This window comes from Felis catus, chromosome B3 (genome assembly GCF_018350175.1).
Source record: "Felis catus isolate Fca126 chromosome B3, F.catus_Fca126_mat1.0, whole genome shotgun sequence".
In the NCBI taxonomy this organism is placed as follows: Eukaryota; Metazoa; Chordata; class Mammalia; order Carnivora; family Felidae; genus Felis; species Felis catus.
Genome location: NC_058373.1, coordinates 32407556 through 32426784, shown reverse-complemented (window position 1 = coordinate 32426784; position 19229 = coordinate 32407556). Strand labels below are relative to the sequence as shown.

Below are 19229 nucleotides of genomic sequence, written 5' to 3'. Positions count from 1 at the left end.
ACCCTCCAAAGGGTCCTTAAAGAATTCAGGAGACCATGAACTGCGTAGATATTCACTGACACCTAACTGAGATGTATCATTTCCTTCAGCTATGAATGTAGGCATCAGAGCCCAGTCGTATTAGACCTTTGCCCCAGTAGAAATCAGCTACTTTCATGCCGCATCACAGGTATCTTCAGTGTCAGGCTCATCACTGCCTCAGAATTATGGTGGTGATTAGTCCCTCTGCTAGAGCTTTTTAGTCATGTGTTAAGCATATGTATTGTTAATTCACAAATGAGTGTTTTAATATTGTAGTAAACTACTTCAGTATAATTGGTTTCCTTTATAATCCAATGTATTTTATGTGATTAAAAACATTGTTTTGACCGGGGGCGAGGGGGGTGCTGGGGTGGGGAGAGCTGGGTGGCTCAGTCGGTTGAGTGTCTGACTCTTGGTTTCGGCTCAGGTCTTGATCTCACACTTTGTGGGTTCAAGCCCTACACTGGGCTGCAATGACAGGCTCTGCTCTCTCAAAATAAATAAATAAACTCTATTAAAACACACACATACACATTGTTTTGAGAAGCAATTCACTGGCTTCACCAGATTGCCAAAGGGGTCTGGAGCACATACTCAAGAGCCCCTCTTTTCATTGATGTATGAGGGCACAGAATTCAACTTATGCCAATAGTCAAGGTTGTAACTGGCTGTCAGAGAACTGGGCCACCGACGTATCTTCTGACTCCCAGCCTGGGACTGTCATGCCAGAACAACATGAGTTTGAACTCGCAGGTTTGAACTTGTGGATTTTTTTTTTTTTTCTGATAAATACCATACGGCACTATAAGTGTATTTTCCTTATGATTTTCTTAACAGTTTCTTTTCTCTAGCTTACTTCATTCTAAGAATACAGTATATACATATGTAACATATAAAATGTGTTAATTGACTGTTTGTGTTATCAGTAAGCTTCCTGTTAATAGTAGGCTATTAGTAGCTAAGTTCTGGGGGAGTCACAAGTTCTACTCGGAATTTCAGCACTCCTCACTCCCACATTGCAAGAGTCAACTGTATATGTCTTTCTAAAAGTTACACCGTGCCATATGTCTGATATGTGAGTTCTAATTTTTTTCCTGATATATACTATTACAATTTTTAACTATAAAGAGTAAAATAAAAACCAACCATAATTTTGACCACTGACAAATAATCATTATTAACATTTTAAAGTTGCTATGTGGCAGGTATATTATGTCAAGATAGCATTCAGATGCACATGACAGAAAAATCCAGACATAGTGGCCCCCAAAATTAGGGGTGTATTTTTTTTTTCACTAAATAACAGAAATAGGGAGGTGGTAGCTTTGGCTCAGCAATTTCACAGTGCCAAGGTCAACATCTTAGCAATTCCTTGGCCTCTCCCTCACATTTGCAAAATGGTTGCTATAGCTCTATTGAATGTCTATTGAAGGAAAACGAGCTTCATCTGTCCCTTTCATAAGGAAAGCATAAACTTTCTATGAGGCTTCCACCTTGCACAACCCCTAGAATATGTCTACTTATGTCTCATGGACCAGACAATGTAATGTGGCCAATTCCAATCTGCTAATTAGCAAAATGAGTGCTTGGCTTTTCCAGCCTCTTGTATGTATCAGCTCATGGCAATGAACCCTGTGTCTGCTGTATAGATAATTTATAAACTTGGGATTGTAGTATACAGAGTACTTTGTATCCTGCCCTCTTGTCATGTAACATTATGTCAGGAATATTATACCAAGTCATTTCTTAGTCTTTGAAAATGTGATTGTTTGTGGCTACCTAGCATTTTATTGTTTGGATGCAACATAATTCAGTTAACTAATCCCCACGTTTCCACTATTATAAAAATGTTTTGATTTTCATAAGGATTTATTTGCAGGGCTCTTGAGACAGAAGCCTAGAATATATATTTATCTTGTACATTTGCCCTCTCTGTAGGTTGTTTCTGTTTCTACAGAACTAGTGGTATGTGAGAATGCTCATTTATCCAAATTCTAATAGGGCGTATCATTTAAATTTTGGCGCAGTTCATGATCTCATGGTTCATGAGATCAAGCCCTATGTCAGACTCCATGCTGAGAGCGTGGAGCCTGCTTGGGACTCTCTCTCCTTCTCTTTCTTCTCTTCCCTACTCACTCCACACCCGCCCACTCACACACTCTCTCTCCCCAAAGTAAATAACTATTGGGGCGTCTGGGTGGCTCGGTTAAACGTCTGACTCTTGATTTTGGCTCAGGTCATGATTTCACAGTTCTTGAGTCCAAGCCCCACATCAGGCTCTGTGCTGACAGCATGGAGCCCACTTGAGATTCTCTGTCTCCCTCTCTCTCTGCCCCTCCCCTGCTCATGCACACTTCTGCTTTCTCTAAAATAAATAAACATTAAAAATATTAAAAATAACTTTTTAAAAAGCTAGCTTCCAATCTGATTGGCAAACATGAACATCTTCCTTAAATTTGCATTTCTTTGATAACAAATGAGAATGAACATTTTTTGTGTCTTTGTTAGCCATCTATATTTCTTCTTTGAATCACTTACTGGCTAGTTTTGACTTACTTTCCTCTTCAAAGTATTTAGACAGAATATGTATAGAGATTACATGTTATATACATGTATAGATTACGTGCTATGTAGAAATATGTTTATGTAATTTGTGTAGTTATATGTATTTGTATATATGCCATATATGTAGTTTTTAGAAATATTGCTACATAGTTGTGCCTACTGTTACTGGGAATGATATTCTTTACCCCAAAGTTATTTCTAGCTGCTTATTATTAGATTTTTTCTGAATTGAAATTTAGCTTCCTTACTAAACTTTTATTAACTGATAATTTGTTAATTGTTTTAATTTCTAGGAAAGTGATTTTATAATCTACAATGACAATTATAGTTATTTCCAGTAGTTTATATTTATTACTTTTCTCACCTTACTGAATTATCTAGACCCTTCAGAACATTAATTTTATGGTTATAGCGTCATCTTTGACATCTTCCTGACCTGAATGGGAAGAAGTGTTTAGATGTTAAGAACATTTCTAGCTGTTGACTGGATGGATATTCTTTACCATTTAAGGGAAATATTCTTTCAGTTATAGTTTATCTATCAATACTTTTCTCAGGATTACATATTAAATTTTATCAAAAGCTTTTTGACACCTTACCAAGATCTTGTCTTTCTTTTTCCTTTCTATGATGTATTGACTTGATATATTAATATTGAACCAACAGATTCTTATTTTTGCCCTACCTGGAAAAGGATATCTTTGGTGTTCCTTGCCTTGGATAACTTTTAATTAACCAAGTATTATGTAACAAACACCAGTGTTTAAGTTGATAAATGGAAGAAGTATTTTGAAATAAAATTTTTATTCTGTTATCAGCAATTTAGTATAGCTTAAATTCTGTGGATAATAAAAGTTACTTCTTTTCCCTCTGGCTGAAGTAAGTAGATTATATAAGTTCTGCCTACTTGTAAGTTGGGCTTCCTTTTTTTTTGTTAGTAATTCTGATCAAAATGGTCCAGGCCAACCGGCAAAGGGTCAACATGTAATTACCTACCTAAAGGGACTTTGGTTTAAAGGAACAAACATAAACCACTCTCCTCTTTGCCCCCAGTAACTCACTGAAGAATGTTCTCATGATTTTGTCTAACCTAGGCTTTGAGTAATGCCTCTTGGTTTCAGAGTAAAGGATCAAAGAAAAGTGTTGAAGCCCCTTCTCTCATTAAGTCCTTTTTCTGTACTCCCCTCTCCCTCCTTTTCTGTGGTGGAGGAATTCTCTACCAGTGGTGGGGAAAACTGCTTTGGTTGGGGTCCTAGTGATGGGAGACTATATAGATCTGAGCATTGAATCTAAAACCAGCAGGAAAACCCGGCAAGCTGGTGAGGACTTGTATCTCTGTGGTTCTCCTCCCACGTGGTGTTAACCAGGTGCCTGTCTTCCACGTATGCTGGCACCATATAATACCAGCTGTAGAGCCTGAGGCTTAAGAATCTCCAAAAGGAGATGCTGTTCATGCCCAAGAGTCAGAATTTACTGGGCCAATGCCTTCCAGAAGCTGGAGCCTGACTTTCATGTGAGTACATGAAGAGAAGTGTCAAGAGGCAAGCCCTTATCCTTAACTTTTGTTTCCTCAAGGCGTCTGTGTGAAGGGAATTTTCTGTTTGTTGTAATAACTTGAAATTAAGTGTTCTAAAATAGGACAGAACAATCTAACATTACGCCATCACCTAAAATACAGTAATTTTGAGTTAATCTCCTTAGACGATAGACTATATTTAGGCCAGTTCATGGCTGTTGATACATACTTGAAAACTTTTCATTTCACCACAAGAAGCCCTTTCTCACTTAATTATGGCATAAGAATAAATCTGATTAAGATTTTCAACCTAGGAGTCCTTTTTGTTAACCCAGTGACAGTTTTCCATTGTGCCCCACGGCACTGAGGATGTGGGATGGTGATGTAACTCACTGTCACATTTTTCTTGATGTACCTTAGTTTTATCTTGGGTCCACATGCATTGAGGTGATATTTCTGGCTTCAGATGATAAAGCTCAAATTGTACCTGAGAATTTTACAGAAGCAAACACGGAGCCAGGCTTCAGTTAGGCTATTGAACACATAGCCTACCCTGTCATTCTGGGAACTACATTCTAAAGAAACCCTAACTGTCCAGACTCCTTCTTACGCACATTCACATACAGACACCTCTAGGCTTACATGATTGGTCTGAGATTTTTGCCCTGACAATACACTTAATACTCATCTGTTTCTGTATACAGCTTTTCATCCAGCTAAGAGGTACAATTTTTAATGTGATTACTTTTCAAAAGGTTAATTACAAAATCAGCATGGAAATATCTAATATAAAGGTATTTCATATAAAAAAGGTATTTCTTTTTTAATTTTTTAAAAATTTGTTTAACGTTTATTTATTTTTGAGAGAGAGACAGAGCACAAGCAGGGGAGGGGGCAGAGAAAGAGGGAGACCCAGAATCCAAAGCGCGCTCCAGGCTCTGAGCTGTCAGCACAGAGCCCGATGTGGGGCTTGAACCCATGAACCGTCAGATCATGACCTGAGCTGAAGTCAGATACTCAACCAACTGAGCCACCGAGGCGCCCCTAAAAAAGGTATTTCATATAGATGTCTTCAGATAGAGTTTAAAGTAGTGTAAGTAAATTGGAAACAGCTAATTAATTGTAAACAGGAAATCAGGTCAGTTTTATAAAAAACGATGCATAGAGTTACCAAAAATGAAACGTATAGTTCTCTTATCAGTTCTTTTCCCTTCCTCAGGGAAAAATCAGCTTTCAGTTACTCTTGAGAGTCTGGGGATTTATTCATCCAAGAGCAAAATGGCTAAGGAAATGAATAGGCAATACAGAAGAGATACAAGTGACCAATATGCAGAAGAAAAATATTCAACCTTATTTGTAATCAAAGAAATGAAATTCTGCAATAAAAATCTATGTTACCCTAGTAGATTTAAAAACATTTAAAAGAGGGGCTCCTGGGATGGCTCAGTTGGTTAAGTGTCCGACTTCAGCTCAGGTCATGATCTCCTGGTTCATGAGTTTGAGCCCCACATTGGGCTCTGTGCTGTCAGGGGGAGCCTGCTTTGGAACCTCTGTCTCCCTCTCTCTGCCCCTGCTCCATGCATGTGTGCACATTGGCCGGTGCTCTCTCTCAAAAATAAACTTAAAAAAATTTTTTTTAATTTAAAAGAATAAGAATCTCCAGTGTTGGAGAGACTCTCGGAGTAAATTGATACTATCCCGCCCACGGCAGTTTGGCACTACCAAAATACCCAAGACCTTTTGACCAAGCAAATTTGCTTTTAGGCATTTATGCACAGATGTATGTATAAGAATGCCTACCAAAGCTTTGTGGCTTACAATAGGAAAAAGGCTATAGATAAATGTTGGTAGGGGCCAGTTAAATAAAGGAATACTCTTCAGCCATTGAGAACAATGAACTATACTTCTATTTTATACTTCTTATTAAATAAAAAAATCAGGTTACTAAACAGTAGTATAGTCTACCATATATATATATATATATATATATATATATAATATATTAATATTTTATACATTATATATATTCATTGTTGTAGGGGATGATAATGGATTATTTTATACTTAGGAAAAAGATGAAACGCATTAAAAGATAAGATCACCCAACAGTGGCAGTAAGGAGGGGGGCAGGGTCTGTTCTTCTAAACATGACACCTTACCATCCATCACTTAGCCATGCTCAGAGTTTTCTCTAACTTAAATATGTGGCTTTGCCTGATGGCTTTATCTAAAAATGTAAATAGTGCAAATTGGAACTAGGCAAACCAAGGAATTTTTACCTGTGGGAACTTACAGGATTTTGTGAACTCTAGCTAGAAACATTTTCCTGTTAGCAGAGTGATTTATGTGTTTAATAAATGTCACTGTGCTGAGTTAGCATCTGGATTTCTTTACAGAAGAAACTGAACAAAGGCACACGATACATACCATCTGTTTGGTATATATCGACTCCTCTAAACTAGATGGAATATTAGACTAGAAAAACAGGAAACTGTTGCTACTAAAATACTGGATTTATCATTGTTACTGTTACAATTTAGTTCTAGTTTTAAACTTACAAGCCAGTAAGTATGATGTAGTTGCCAAATTTTTTACAATTCTAACTGCATCTCTCCCACATTTGCTGATTTGCCAAGGGATGGAACTCATACAGTAAATTAAAGGCAAAAGGCAATTTGTGTGGTAGTCTGGCTTCTTTAAGAATAAAGAGCACTACAGATTGCTAATAGGAGCTTCGTTAGCTCTTAGCATCTGCCTGTCCCCTGTTCCCCAGTCTCGTTTGTCAACTTCGCTGGTTTGTTTAGAGTACCATGTACCCAGTTTGCTCTTTTATATACTTAGGTTTAGAAAAATTTTGTTGAGCTAGCACTGATTTTTCACCTAAGGAATTAGAAGCTATGAAATCTTTATTCCAGAGTGAGACAAAACACCGGTATTTTACTGTAGTCAGTAGTGACTTTCCTGGTCTGTATGATACGGGCTTTTCCATTTTTGCTGATGTCAATTCCCTGAAGGAAACAAATTTAGTATGAGCAGCTCCCCAAAGGGGGAAGAAAAGAAATTACTGCCTTTTCTCTATCCACATTAACAATCTAGAGTTACCGCTCCCCGCAAAGGGAAGCACTCCCTAGAGGTGCCCACAGTAAATAAAAGTGAGGGCTTCTAGGGGGAACTTTGCATCTGTCCAACAGAACAAGAGCCGCATGTTCCGGGTGCAGTTTAGTGGAGGGTCCAAGGAGCAGGCGCTGGAAAGCTGCTGCAGCTGCGTGCAGAAGCTGGCCCAGTATGTGACCGTCCAGGAGCCTGACAGAGTCAGCCAGGAACTCAGGCCAAGTGCTGGCCTGCTGGGGGCAGGTGAAAGCCAAGGGAAGGATTGTGCACAGCACATCCCACCGCAGCACCGGGTAAGTAGGCCAGTGTGTTGGCTGCATGAGAAACCTGACAAAGTATTGCTTTATGGGGACGAAATCACAGTGGAATGTGTTGAATCTATCCGGTTTGTAAGTTAAAAGATACCTAATGTTGAGTGACATATTTGAAAAAAAAATTTTTTTTAATGTTTATTCATTTTTGAGAGAGACAGAGCACAAGTGGGTACAGGGCAGAGAGAGAGGGAGACACAGAATCTGAAACAGGCTCCAGGCTCTGAGCTGTCAGCACAGAGCCTGACACGGGGCTCGAACTCCTGAACCGGGAGATCACGACCTGAGCCAAGGTCGGACGCTCAACCGACTGAGCCACCCAGGCACCCCGAGTGACGTATTTTTAAAAATATTTTTGTTTATTTTGAGAGAGAGGGCGCACATGAGCAGCAGAGAGAAGATCGCAAGCAGGCCTCACGCCATCAGTGAGCCCAATGTGGGGCTCAAACTCCCAAACCATGAGATCATGACCTGAGTCGAAATCAAGAGTTGGACACCTGACTGAGCCACCCAGGCGCCCCCATAATGTTGACTGACTTGTTTAGATTGAAGATTGATCCTCATTGTAGCTACCTATAATCCTAGACATCAGATTAGCCAGGTGTCCCGGCTGCATTCTGGGTGTCGTCATAGACAGTGGTTCTCAAAGTATGGTCTGTGGACCCTTTCCTGAGACCTTTCTCAAGGGGTCCATAAAGTCACCATTATTTTTTATAATACTGAGACGTTATTTGCCCTTTTCACTTTGTCAGTATTTGCATTAATCTGACAAAAGAATTGTGAGCAAAGCTGCTGTCACCTTGGTACCCATCAAGGTAGTGGCCTCAAACTGTGCAGGTGGTGATCAGTCTTCACCAATCACTCGCAGTAAGAACACAGACAGAGCTGCTGTGCCCTGGGCACGGTGGCTGTTTGGAAGGGAAGTGCCTGAGGGCCTGTGCTGGGCGCTGAACCGGCCTTCTTCACGGAACACCGTTAGTACTTGAAAGAACAAGATAAACTAGGGTTATTCATACTTGGGCATTCAGTGGACACTTTCTCAAATGAAGGGAGCCTATCATTTCAGGAAAACAACTAATAGTATTTATCGACAATGATGAAGTAAGCTTTTCAAGGAAAAATTGGACTCTTGGAAAACGTGTATGTATCTGCCACTTGACCTCCACAGCTCCCTAACTCAGAAGACTATTCTGATAGTGCTTTTAACGAACATGAGTGTTTTTCTTAAAATCTTTCTTTTTTTTCAACGTTTATTTATTTTTGGGACAGAGAGAGACAGAGCATGAACGGGGGAGGGACAGAGAGAGAGGGAGACACAGAATCGGAAACAGGCTCCAGGCTCTGAGCCACCAGCCCAGAGCCTGACGCGGGGCTCGAACTCACGGACCGCGAGATCGTGACCTGGCCGAAGTCGGACGCTTAACCGACTGCGCCACCCAGGCGCCCCAGAGTGTTTTTCTTTGGATATAATTACGTGACAAGATGTTTCAACATTGTGGAAGATCTGTATAGTCCAGCCAATCAGTATTTTCCAAATGACCAATCCAATGATGCTACAAAATCATGCAGGGATAAAAGATCCATTCAAAGTGCAAAACAGACCAGTGGTTTTAATATAACAGAGTGTAACAAGTTAATTGCTATGATTTCAGATTCCATGTATACAGCTAACTTTTAAAAACCAGTCAATTGTTGAGTTTTGGTGTTCTATCAAAGAATATCTATCCACAATTATCCGAAAAGGCTACTGTAAGATACTTCTGCCTTTTCCATCTATGTATCTATGTGAAGCCAGACTTTCTTCATGTACCTCATCCAAAGCAACAGACTGAATGCAGTAGATAGGAGAGTCAAGCCATCTTCCATTAAGCTAGACATTCCAGAGATTTGCAAAATCATGACATCTTTATTTTAGGAAATAGAGTTACTTTTCATAAACATTTTAAATAACATATATTGGGTTCACTTTTAAATGAATATTTTTAATTTTTGCTTTCACTTTTAACATGTAAATATTAGATATAGCCTAAAAAGCCGCTGTCCGAGGGCCTCAATAGTTTGTCAGATCATAGAAGGAGCTTGTGATCCTAAGTTTGAGAAGCACTGTTACAGAATTTCTCCAGGAAGTACATATTCTCATGCTTCTTTGGCCTAATCCCAAATGCTGTTAGCATAGGCATTTGCCTCTGCTTTTGAGATGAAATTCTAGTTTCAAGTTGGGTTTTTTATTTTCTACTTTGAGAAATGATTTTCCAAACCTGGCTTTCTAGCCTTTCATCCTATAAGGGCCCTTAAACTCAATGGAGCAAGACCATTCATTGCTGCTGTTTTATCACCAAGTTTCTTGTGGTTCATAATTTATCTAGGGGGAACATAAATTTACATTATTTATCATAAGGTCTTTTTCTTTCAACAAGTGCTGTATGATTTCCTCTTGAATGTGTTCAGTTTGCCAAATAAGATTTCTAGAATTCTTTCCCTCCGTTTGTCTGATCTTTGTGAAGATTTCTTCATGCTAAAGCTCCATTTCTTACAAACCCTGGATCTGGTTTCATTTTGCCACATCAGCTCCTGCTATATTAAGAATCCCTTCCCTGCAAATGGGATGGAGTGGTTTATTACAAGGTACTCTATTAGTTTATGATCCTTTGCCCCCTAAGTAGAATGTCTTCTTTTGTAGGTTTCATCGATCGTTATTAGATTCAGATTACGGTACCCAGTGCGTGGAGTGGGACAGGACCCGAATAGGGTGCTAGAATTTGGGAAGTACGTCTGGAATGCCTTATAAAGGCAATGAAGACACGCCAGGCTGGAGCCTAACCAGGCTACACACTTATCTAAATATAAGAAGATAAATTGAGGCTGTAGCATGTAGGAGCAGATGCAGACTGAGGGTTCTGAGCTACAGCAACAAATGGAAGTTCTAGCTCTGATTTCAAAGGCTGGCCCCCAATACCCAGGTAGAAATATCCCCGGAGTGGCTAGAAATTTTTCACATCTTTCCTCGATGCTGTATTCAGGGACTTTGACGATCTGCAGTTGGGGGTTATGCAATGCTGTGCAAAGACCACAGGCTTCAGAATCAAAATGGATCTAGGTTTGAATCCTGGCCCTGCTAGTGGCCGCATGATTTCGTGAGCCCCTGAACCTCATCTGTAACATGGCAAGACGGAAATGCTGTATATACAGACATAGTACAATGCCTGGCAAACATCTAAATAACATTATTCATTATTACTATTATTGCCAGTACCGTTACCCTCCCAGATCTGTGTTCCCTTGCAAGTGAACACGTTAGCGCGCTGGTCAGTAAGCAAGGGTCAGAACTCCCAAGGCAAGGGGACCGTAAGATGGAACGTCTACAGCTGCAGAGCAGAAGACAAGGTAAAGCCACTAGGTTAATTTGCCAGAGTGTAGACATTGTGAAATACTGCCTAGAACATTCTAGTCTTCCTAATGGCAAAACATTCCCAGGTTTGTCGTAGCTGCTCCTGTGCAAATTTGGTATCACGTTCCCTTTCTCAGAATCCATCTTGAGAGTTGCAAGCTGTAGCCAAGTTCTAGTCCTCTTGCTGCCCTCCTGGACTCAGGTGTCATTTCCCCAATGCCTTATATATACCTTCTTATCTGAAATAGTTCTCTTCTTTGCAGGTAGAGATAATTTCCTGTCTTTTCATTTCACGTTCTTCAGTCATCTCCCAGAACATTTGGTTTTTATTCTTCCTCAGCCTTGTAATTTTACCAATTGTGGCCTAACCAAGGCTTCTCAACCTGAGGGTTTCTAAGGCAGCCCAGCCCACCCCGAAGAAGGGGGAAAGGAAAGACAGGAGGGCGAATGGCAGTTCCCAGCTGAACTGTCTGTTGTTGATACAAGAAGTCCAAAAGAAGAAAGCAGCCAGGAGGCTCCAGTTACTGTGTGCACAGCACCTTCCTTGTCTGTGCACTTGGGTGGAGGACGGTCTGATCCCGGAGCCGCCTACTCACCTCAGGTGGTTCCATCACACTTGGCTACTCTCCAGCGTAGCCAAGCGTGCAACATGATGTTGGGTTGTTGTCTGCCCCGTGTTTGAAGAACATGTGTGACGTGAACTGGCATCAAAAGTCAGAGCTAGAAGAAATGCCAGGCACTGGAGTCTTTTATTTTTACAGATGAGGAAACTGAACAGAGAAAGGGGTTTTGCCTAAGGACTCCTGATTCACTAGAGTCCCTTATGTTTTTGCTCATTTTTAGTATTCCTGACTAGTTTTCTTTTTGTTCTTTCCTTCCTGTCTCCCTCCCGTTTTTGATGCTTCCAGATCTGCTTTTCTGTTAGTACCTAGTGTTAATACCTATTATTTTTCTGTTAATACCCACTACTAGCAATAGTCAGCTTCACGTAAGAGGAGACAAAATTTGGACACTCTGACTTCTGCCAGCCGTGACGTGATGCTGTTAGAGGCATCTTCTAGGGAGAGCCTGGTTTCTCTCTCTATGCCACCAGCTTGTATGTGGGACGGGCGCACCTGTGTGCAATAGCCCCAGGTATCCAAAACCTAGCCAGAGCTGCAGACACGTGGCTAGGAAGGAGGGGTGGTGGGGTCTCGGAAACTGTGCTCTTAAGTAGAGGCGGCCTTCGGAGGCCTTTTAGGCCTCCAGGCCACCTCCTACACTGTGCTTTTGCCTGTGCTCTATCCAAGAAAACCCCCTCACATTGTAGATTCTTTTGAAATAGATTCTGAAGCATTCCTATACACTTCATGCTTAGTGTACCACCTACTATGGCTCACCCCCTCCACTGTAAGCTTGAAGTCTCATACCTGCCTTCATTCTAGCACCTCTTAGGTTGCATGCTAATCACTGTTCTACTTGTTAGGTTCTCACTTGGCTGTGGGTTCTTGAGGGCTGGACCACTACCTTGTTCTCCGTGGCCCCTTTCCGTGGTAGGCACTAACACTGTTGAATGAAGATATCTCAGTATTTTACTAACAGAAGAACTCATTCCCTTGGAATGTCTAAAATGAGATTTTTTTTTAAAGTTTTATTAAAAGCATATGGTTATCTTGAAATCATAGGGTTTATTTCTTCCCCTGCTTTGCTTTTCTGTCGTGACCATGTATCACTTGAGTTGTAACTCTCAGAAAGTAACAAATCAGGGGCGCCTAGTTGGTTGAGCTCAGTTGGTTGAGCGTCCCAATTCTTGGTTTCAGCTCAGGTCGTCTTGGCAGTTTGTGAGTTCGAGCCCCACATCGGGCTCCGTGCTGTCAGCACGGAGCCTGCTTGGGATTTTTTCTCTCTGCCCCTCCCCCACGTGCTCTCTCCTGCTCTCTCAAAATAAATAAACTTTAAAAACAAAATCATTATCGGAATCTGGACAGTGTCCACTGCCCTCCAGCACCAGCACATGGTCCTGGGCTGGGCCTCTGAAGGCAGGAGGACATGATGGGGTTGGACAGCCGGTGAGACACCGAGGAACACCAGGCGCAGGGCAGGAACCTCAGACAGAAACTGTGTCCATAACCCCCTCCTGTAGTAAATCAAGGGACAGCCCAGCTTAAACCAGGACAGAATCCACTGACAATGACTTTATGCCTTTACTGACACTGGTATTTTCTTTTCACGCAAGTACGTGTGTTGCTAGTCCTATGATGGCCAGTGGCATTTCTGATTACGTTCAGCTCGTCTCCTAATTGCAGTCACACCAGAAGCCAGAGAAGCAGCAGCAGCATGGACCGGCCGGCACAGGGACTTCAGGAGGAAGGACCTCAGTGAGTTGGTTGGCTCAGGTAGGGCCTATTTCCCTGTTGTCTTCCTTGGTCACGAGAAACCGTGATCCTGAGGAATTTGTATCCTTCTGTTCACCCCTCTGTGGAATAGTGACGTGAAGTGCCAGCAGAGAGAGGACAGTAGAGACAGACGGGGCCGCTTCCGCCTACCTGTGCCGTCGGGTGCGGTGGCGCCACTGAAGAGCTGCCCTCCGAGGAGGGGGTGGGGGCGCTGTTAGCTTTTCAATGTGTGACATAAAGAATTTAATTGCCACGCTCCCAAAGAGAAATAAAGGGAAGAATTTCCATTTAATTTCGAAAATGAGATTGAGAACTATCCTAAGACAGGTATCAATATGAATTTGGAGCCAGCTCAGTGATGGTCTCTGTAGCAGCAAATTTCCAGTGCTAAGAGCTGAGGATGTCCGGAAACCTGGGAGGATTCAGCCTTGTTCCCACAGACTTGCTTTCAGACATTCCCCTTCCCTTGCAGCCTGCTGTTACCAAAGCATCCCACAAAACCTATTCATTCAAATTCAGGGTTGCTTGATGCCCTGCTCTGCTGGGAGCTCCTGGAGGCCTGTCTCCTCCTCACTCGACAGCAGCTCTCCGGCCAACAGCTTGTGCTTTCCACACAGTTCTGCATGGAAATCAGTATTTAAGGATGAGTTTTCTTTTTAATGTATTTATTGAACTGTGCTAACAGTAGTATAAAACGGAAAATATGGGTGTTTCCTCCATCTGGCTTACCACTCAAAATAAATAGACAGTCCTACAATTAAAAATTTAAGACGATTAAATAAGAATTCACATCTATTTCTTTTAATAACTTAGCAACCACAACAAAAAAAAATTAAAAGCCTCTTTGTCCAGCAGCAGGACAAACTCCACAGTGTCCCAGTTTGTAGCCTCATATTTGCATTGTGGTTAGAGGTTAATTGAATGAGTGGCTGAGGAAAACATGGAAACAAGGCAGGGTATGATATCGTTATTCAGGAAAGATCAGATGCTGCAGAAGGCGGACCGTAGCCCAGCGTATTTACATAGTGGAGAACCACGTACGAACCATGCACCAGGCGGGCGGCTCAGATAGGTTTCTCATTTGCTCTAACCTTCTGGACAAGTTGTTGCACGAACATAAGTGCATAAAACATTTTAGGAACCAATTTAATGTTGTATCTTATTACCTAGAATTCCATTTCAGTTACACAAACATACACAGAAGGATGCTCTTCAGTGTTGTTCATAGTAACAAAACTGGCAACAACATAAATGTGCACTAGTAGGATACTAAGTGGTTTTAAGTGTGGTATAACCACAAATGGGATAAAAATACAGTCAATAAAAGTGATATATATCCCTATCTGTTGACGTGGAAAGATATTTGTAATACATTAAGTTTTTTAAAAGGTTAAAAACAGCATGGATGGTTTAGTTTTTATAGAAACACAAACACACAAAATAGGTCTGGAAAGAGATACACTGACCTGCTAACAGTGGCTCTCACTGGAGAACAGGGCTCCATGTTACTTTCACATTCTTCTGAGAGGCTAGTTTGAATTTATTAAATTTCTATTACAGTTTCTAGAAAAATATCAATTGTGCACACCAAAACACACCAAACCATGCCATCCATAGAAAGGGCATAAAACCACCTACCTAGTAGATGGAGTGTGAAGAGTAAATATGGCGACTGAGTCAAAGCAGCAAACACAGATGTAAGACAGCAGGGCTGGAGCCCATCGTATCACAGTAGACTGTGGATCTGCTGTCACCGTATCTTCCAAATTGCCAAGCACAGTCAGACTTTCATTTGAACTCTGCTATCTAAATCTGGGCAACTTAGCTGATTATTTTTTTTTATTTTGAGAGAGACAACTGAGCGGGGGAGGGGAAGGGGCAGAGAGAGGGAGAGACAGAATTCCAAGCAGGTTCCACACTGTCAGCACAGAGTCTGACTCAGGTTTTAATCCCACAAACCATGAGATCATGACCTGAGCTGAAATCAAGAGTTGGGACACTTAACTGACTGAGCCACCCAGGCGCCCCTCAGCTGGTTTAAAACACTGCAAGTTACCAAAGAAGTCATATAGGTGGCAAATAAGCATGTGAAAAAATGCTTGACATTATAGAACTTCCATTTATGACATTCTAGAAAAGGTAAAGCTACAGAGTAATGGAGAACAGATCAGCGGTTGCTTGCCAGGGGTTGTTTGACACTAAGAGTGTAGGCAGCATGAAGAAATTTTCGGCGGGAGGTGGAGAGGTATGGAAATGTCCGTGTCTTCTCTGTGGTGATAGTTACATGCCTCTCCCTGTCAAACTTCGTGGACAGGACTGGAAAGAGACATGAGTGAGCTAATTATCTCCTTTGGACAGTGAGTTTGTGACCTCTTTATTACATTCAGAACCCGCCTTCCACAAGGTGAACGGCTCACACCCATTCATCTGGGAGGTGAGAAAGATGAACTAAGCTAGTGCATTTCATTCATTGACAACTTTCTTACCCACAAAATGTTAACACAGTATTCTTCATTAAAGCAGGACCTTACCTTTGTAAATCATTTCATTAATTTGACATGCTTAAGGATACAAGTTTATCTCACTTCCTATGTGTAGTTAGAGGCATTATATATAGGAACCCCGTAAAGGTAATAAACACTAATTTTTGGTGTTTCCCTGATATTTCCTAAAAGCAAAGTTTTTCTGTGTTATTTCAGGCCATTGCTTTTGGCTATAATCACTAATAAACTACTCTTCTGGAATCCCCCTAGTCTCTCCTGGTGTCAGAGGAGCTGTCCCCGGCCTATGAACAATCTGCGTGGGACACGGAAGACTTACGCCCCTTTCTACGCTTGTGCCTCATGGATCAGAATTTCCCCGCATTTGTGGAAGAGGTGGAAAAGGAACTTAAAAAGCTGACAGGGTTGAGAAATTAACACTCCACGTACATATAGCACTAAGGAACTTGAAAAAGTTCACTGAAAAAGTGCTTCTTCCTAAGATTAGATACAAGAATAAAGAGTATTATTCCAAGCACCTTTTATCAATGTTTTATTTTTAAAAACAGTGAATCCACTTTTTTATACATCATTGCACTTCAACACTTACACAGAACACAAGTACATGCATCTACGGTTACACACCGCATGAGAACCCTGCCGGGTGAGAAAATCTACACTCAACTGTTTTAAATCAATGTGAAAAATACAGTGTCAACCCCAGAGGATAACTAGTTGCATAGAATACCATGCTATAACATTTCAAGGTCATTGAAAACAAAAGGTAAATTATAAAAGTTTGCCTTAATTGAATGTACAATAAGGTTCAACACATCAGTGCAAAAGGATTTAAGAATTTACATGATTTAACAGAAGAAAAAATAATCACTTAAAAAGCAATCATACATATATACTGCAATTCAATATATCCATTCAGTGGAGTGTTCCAGCTTTTTATCAAAGTCATAGGTTAAGCCCTTAAAATTATAGATTTCAGTTTATATTACTCATCTTTATGTACCAGAACTGCACAATCTCCTCATCTGACAACATACAGTAAGGAATGAATATCAGCAGCTAAAAAATGAAACAAGCATTTATTTTATTTTGGATTTCTCCCACCCCCAAAAATATAAATATATATATATATATATTTATATACTGTATATATCTGTAGGTTTTGCTGTACTTTACAAAAATGTTATCACTAGATGGCAGCAGTGCATTTTAGAGCTTTGCCAATTTAACAGCTGCATTAAGTAAAAAATGGCGCATGCATGATCCGATCCTCAGAGGACCTTTTCACTTCTACTTAAATATTTTAACAAAGGGGGGAAAAAAAGCAACATTCACAGCACATCAAGCCCCAAATAGTTTACACCTTCTACACTGAAGCATTGTTTAAAATGTACCTGACTAGATCACCCTTACAGGAAAGGCTAAATAAGGCATGCTTTAGACAGTCATTTGTGGTGCTGCTCACTTAAAAGGGGAGAGAACCAAAGAGGTCCAAGCAGAAAATTTAGCAGATCATGTTGCCACCAGTTTCAGGAACCTAAAGATCTGTGAAGAAAAAGTATTTGGAAATTAAAAGGGAATATGCACTGTCCCTGAAGACTACACCAAATCCTACATACAACAAAGCTTTGGTTCAGACAGCATGCGCAGGGATGTGGTGTGAAACTCTGATCTCCATGTGCCGGCATGGAAGGCACTCTGGCCCAGCTATGCCCGGCCACCATTCTTGCCTTGCCCTCACAAGCAAAGTGGAATTAACTGGCCTCTGGGAATAATCCACCCAAGGTGACAATTTTTACCTTTTTTTAAAAAATACAGTTAAATAGTGGTGCAAAGGATGCATTTTGAAACACCATACGTATTCTGAAACGGCACTTATATAAATATGTGGAACAACACAGCTGAAAATGTTCCTTTCCGGCTGCTGCACTGGAGGGAGGGCAAACAGAACTTGTTCCATCCTATCAACAGCTCTGAAATGAACTAGAAGATCCTACAACATGCTACCAACTACCAAAGAATGTGCAACAAGGTCAACAGAGGCAACGTTCGTTTGCATATAATTTTTAAAATTTCTAAGTAAGGCCATACTTACATTATAAGCAGTATTTAATTTGTGTTTCTCTGGCGCAAGTTTTTATCTTTGTGATTGTTGGTAGAGTTGGTTTTCCTTTGGAGGAAAAATTGCATTATAAGAGTTAAAGTCAGTGGCAACTCTTGAAATTATAACATGGAAATACAGGGATTCTTTCACTTACTACCATCCCTGGTATAGTAAGAAATTTTACTGCACAACATTAGTCAATAAAAATATTCTTTGTGTAAAGTGCATACACACACACCTTCAGTTAATCCTTTTGACTCCCAAGGCAGACAATATACAGGTAACTTTCCATCCGACTTACAAACTATAATCTAATTACTCTAACGGTGTATGGACAGTGGTTTCTTCTCTACTGAACACCACAGTCTCTCCTCAAATGATACAAGATAATCACACACAGGTGGGCAGTGGTGTGCCCTCTGGCACTTGGCCAATTTGGGCCTCTCACCCCTTAGTCCCCAACTCTAGGAGACTCCGCTTCTCCTGGACCGACTGAAAATTTGCAGTACCATCTGTCTTGGCTACACCCAATTGTTAATGAAGCCAGACAGCTTCTCCATGCTACAGTCCAGCTTGAAATTAACGTTCACAAAACTGGCAGTCTCCGATACACTTGTTATTTCCTCCACACTATCAATTCAAGTATGCAGGACGTGCAAAATTTTAAACGGTTTTTTGCATGGCGTTCCACCTTGTGTTGTTACAGAAAACAAAACTGCACAGCCTGTCCTGGGAATCAAATGGCTGTCAGCTCCATGTCTGTGTAGCTAGGGAGTCTACACTACAACACTCATTTCCACCTGCTGGCTCCCCACACCACCTTAGCTACTCACTCCATTCAATTAAACTGCAAATACAAAATAAACTACTGAATCAATGTCCAACAAAGTACTCACATTGGCCCAGCTGGTTCATCGTCTGTAAGGTATTCCGTTTTTTAATAATCCATTGAGAACAGGAGGAGAAAGGAGAAAATCGTGAGACTCTACATTAAGAATTAACAGAAGAGCAAACGGCAAGTGGCAAACATGGCTATTCATAGCATTTATTCAAGGCCATTCCATCTGGAGGTGCAAAACACTCATGGAGTTATTACTTCTAGATTCGAGTTTTTAATGGCGGGTATGTTGTTTCAATGGTTTTAGTTGACACTGGGAATGCTTGTCATGAAAAACTGCAACTGTAGCGGACAGACAGGCTGCGATATTATACTCATCTTGTCCCCAAGTTCCAGTGGTTCACTCTTAGAGAAATGAGAACACAAACCAACATTTCAGTTGTAAAATCCTGCTGTTTGTTTTCTTGTGGCGAATGCATGGCTCAATCCTGCAGTGTGGACG

General features: G+C 40.9%; 2 protein-coding genes across 3 annotated transcripts in view; one reads left to right on the top strand and one right to left on the bottom strand.

Annotated features, from left to right (window-relative positions):
* The window catches only part of REC114 (REC114 meiotic recombination protein), a 106711-nt gene extending 90406 nt beyond the window's left edge, over positions 1-16305 (top strand). Inside the window, exons 4-6 of the mRNA XM_019832084.3 lie at positions 7294-7506; positions 13198-13287; positions 16041-16305. Coding sequence (XP_019687643.3) covers positions 7294-7506; positions 13198-13287; positions 16041-16205 — 468 coding nt within the window. The 3' untranslated portion in view covers positions 16206-16305. The remainder of the gene's footprint in view (positions 1-7293; positions 7507-13197; positions 13288-16040) is intronic.
* Positions 16304-19229, bottom strand: part of NPTN (neuroplastin) — a 74578-nt gene continuing 71652 nt past the window's right edge. Inside the window, exons 7-9 of one of the 2 annotated variants that reach the window (XM_019832083.3) lie at positions 18786-18795; positions 17881-17955; positions 16304-17330 (exon numbers count right to left, since the gene is read on the bottom strand). In XM_019832083.3, coding sequence (XP_019687642.1) covers positions 17895-17955; positions 18786-18795 — 71 coding nt within the window. In that variant the 3' untranslated portion in view covers positions 16304-17330; positions 17881-17894. Of the gene's footprint in view, positions 17331-17880; positions 17956-18785; positions 18808-19229 lie in introns of both variants that reach the window. The other variant, XM_019832082.3, reaches the window with a different exon arrangement.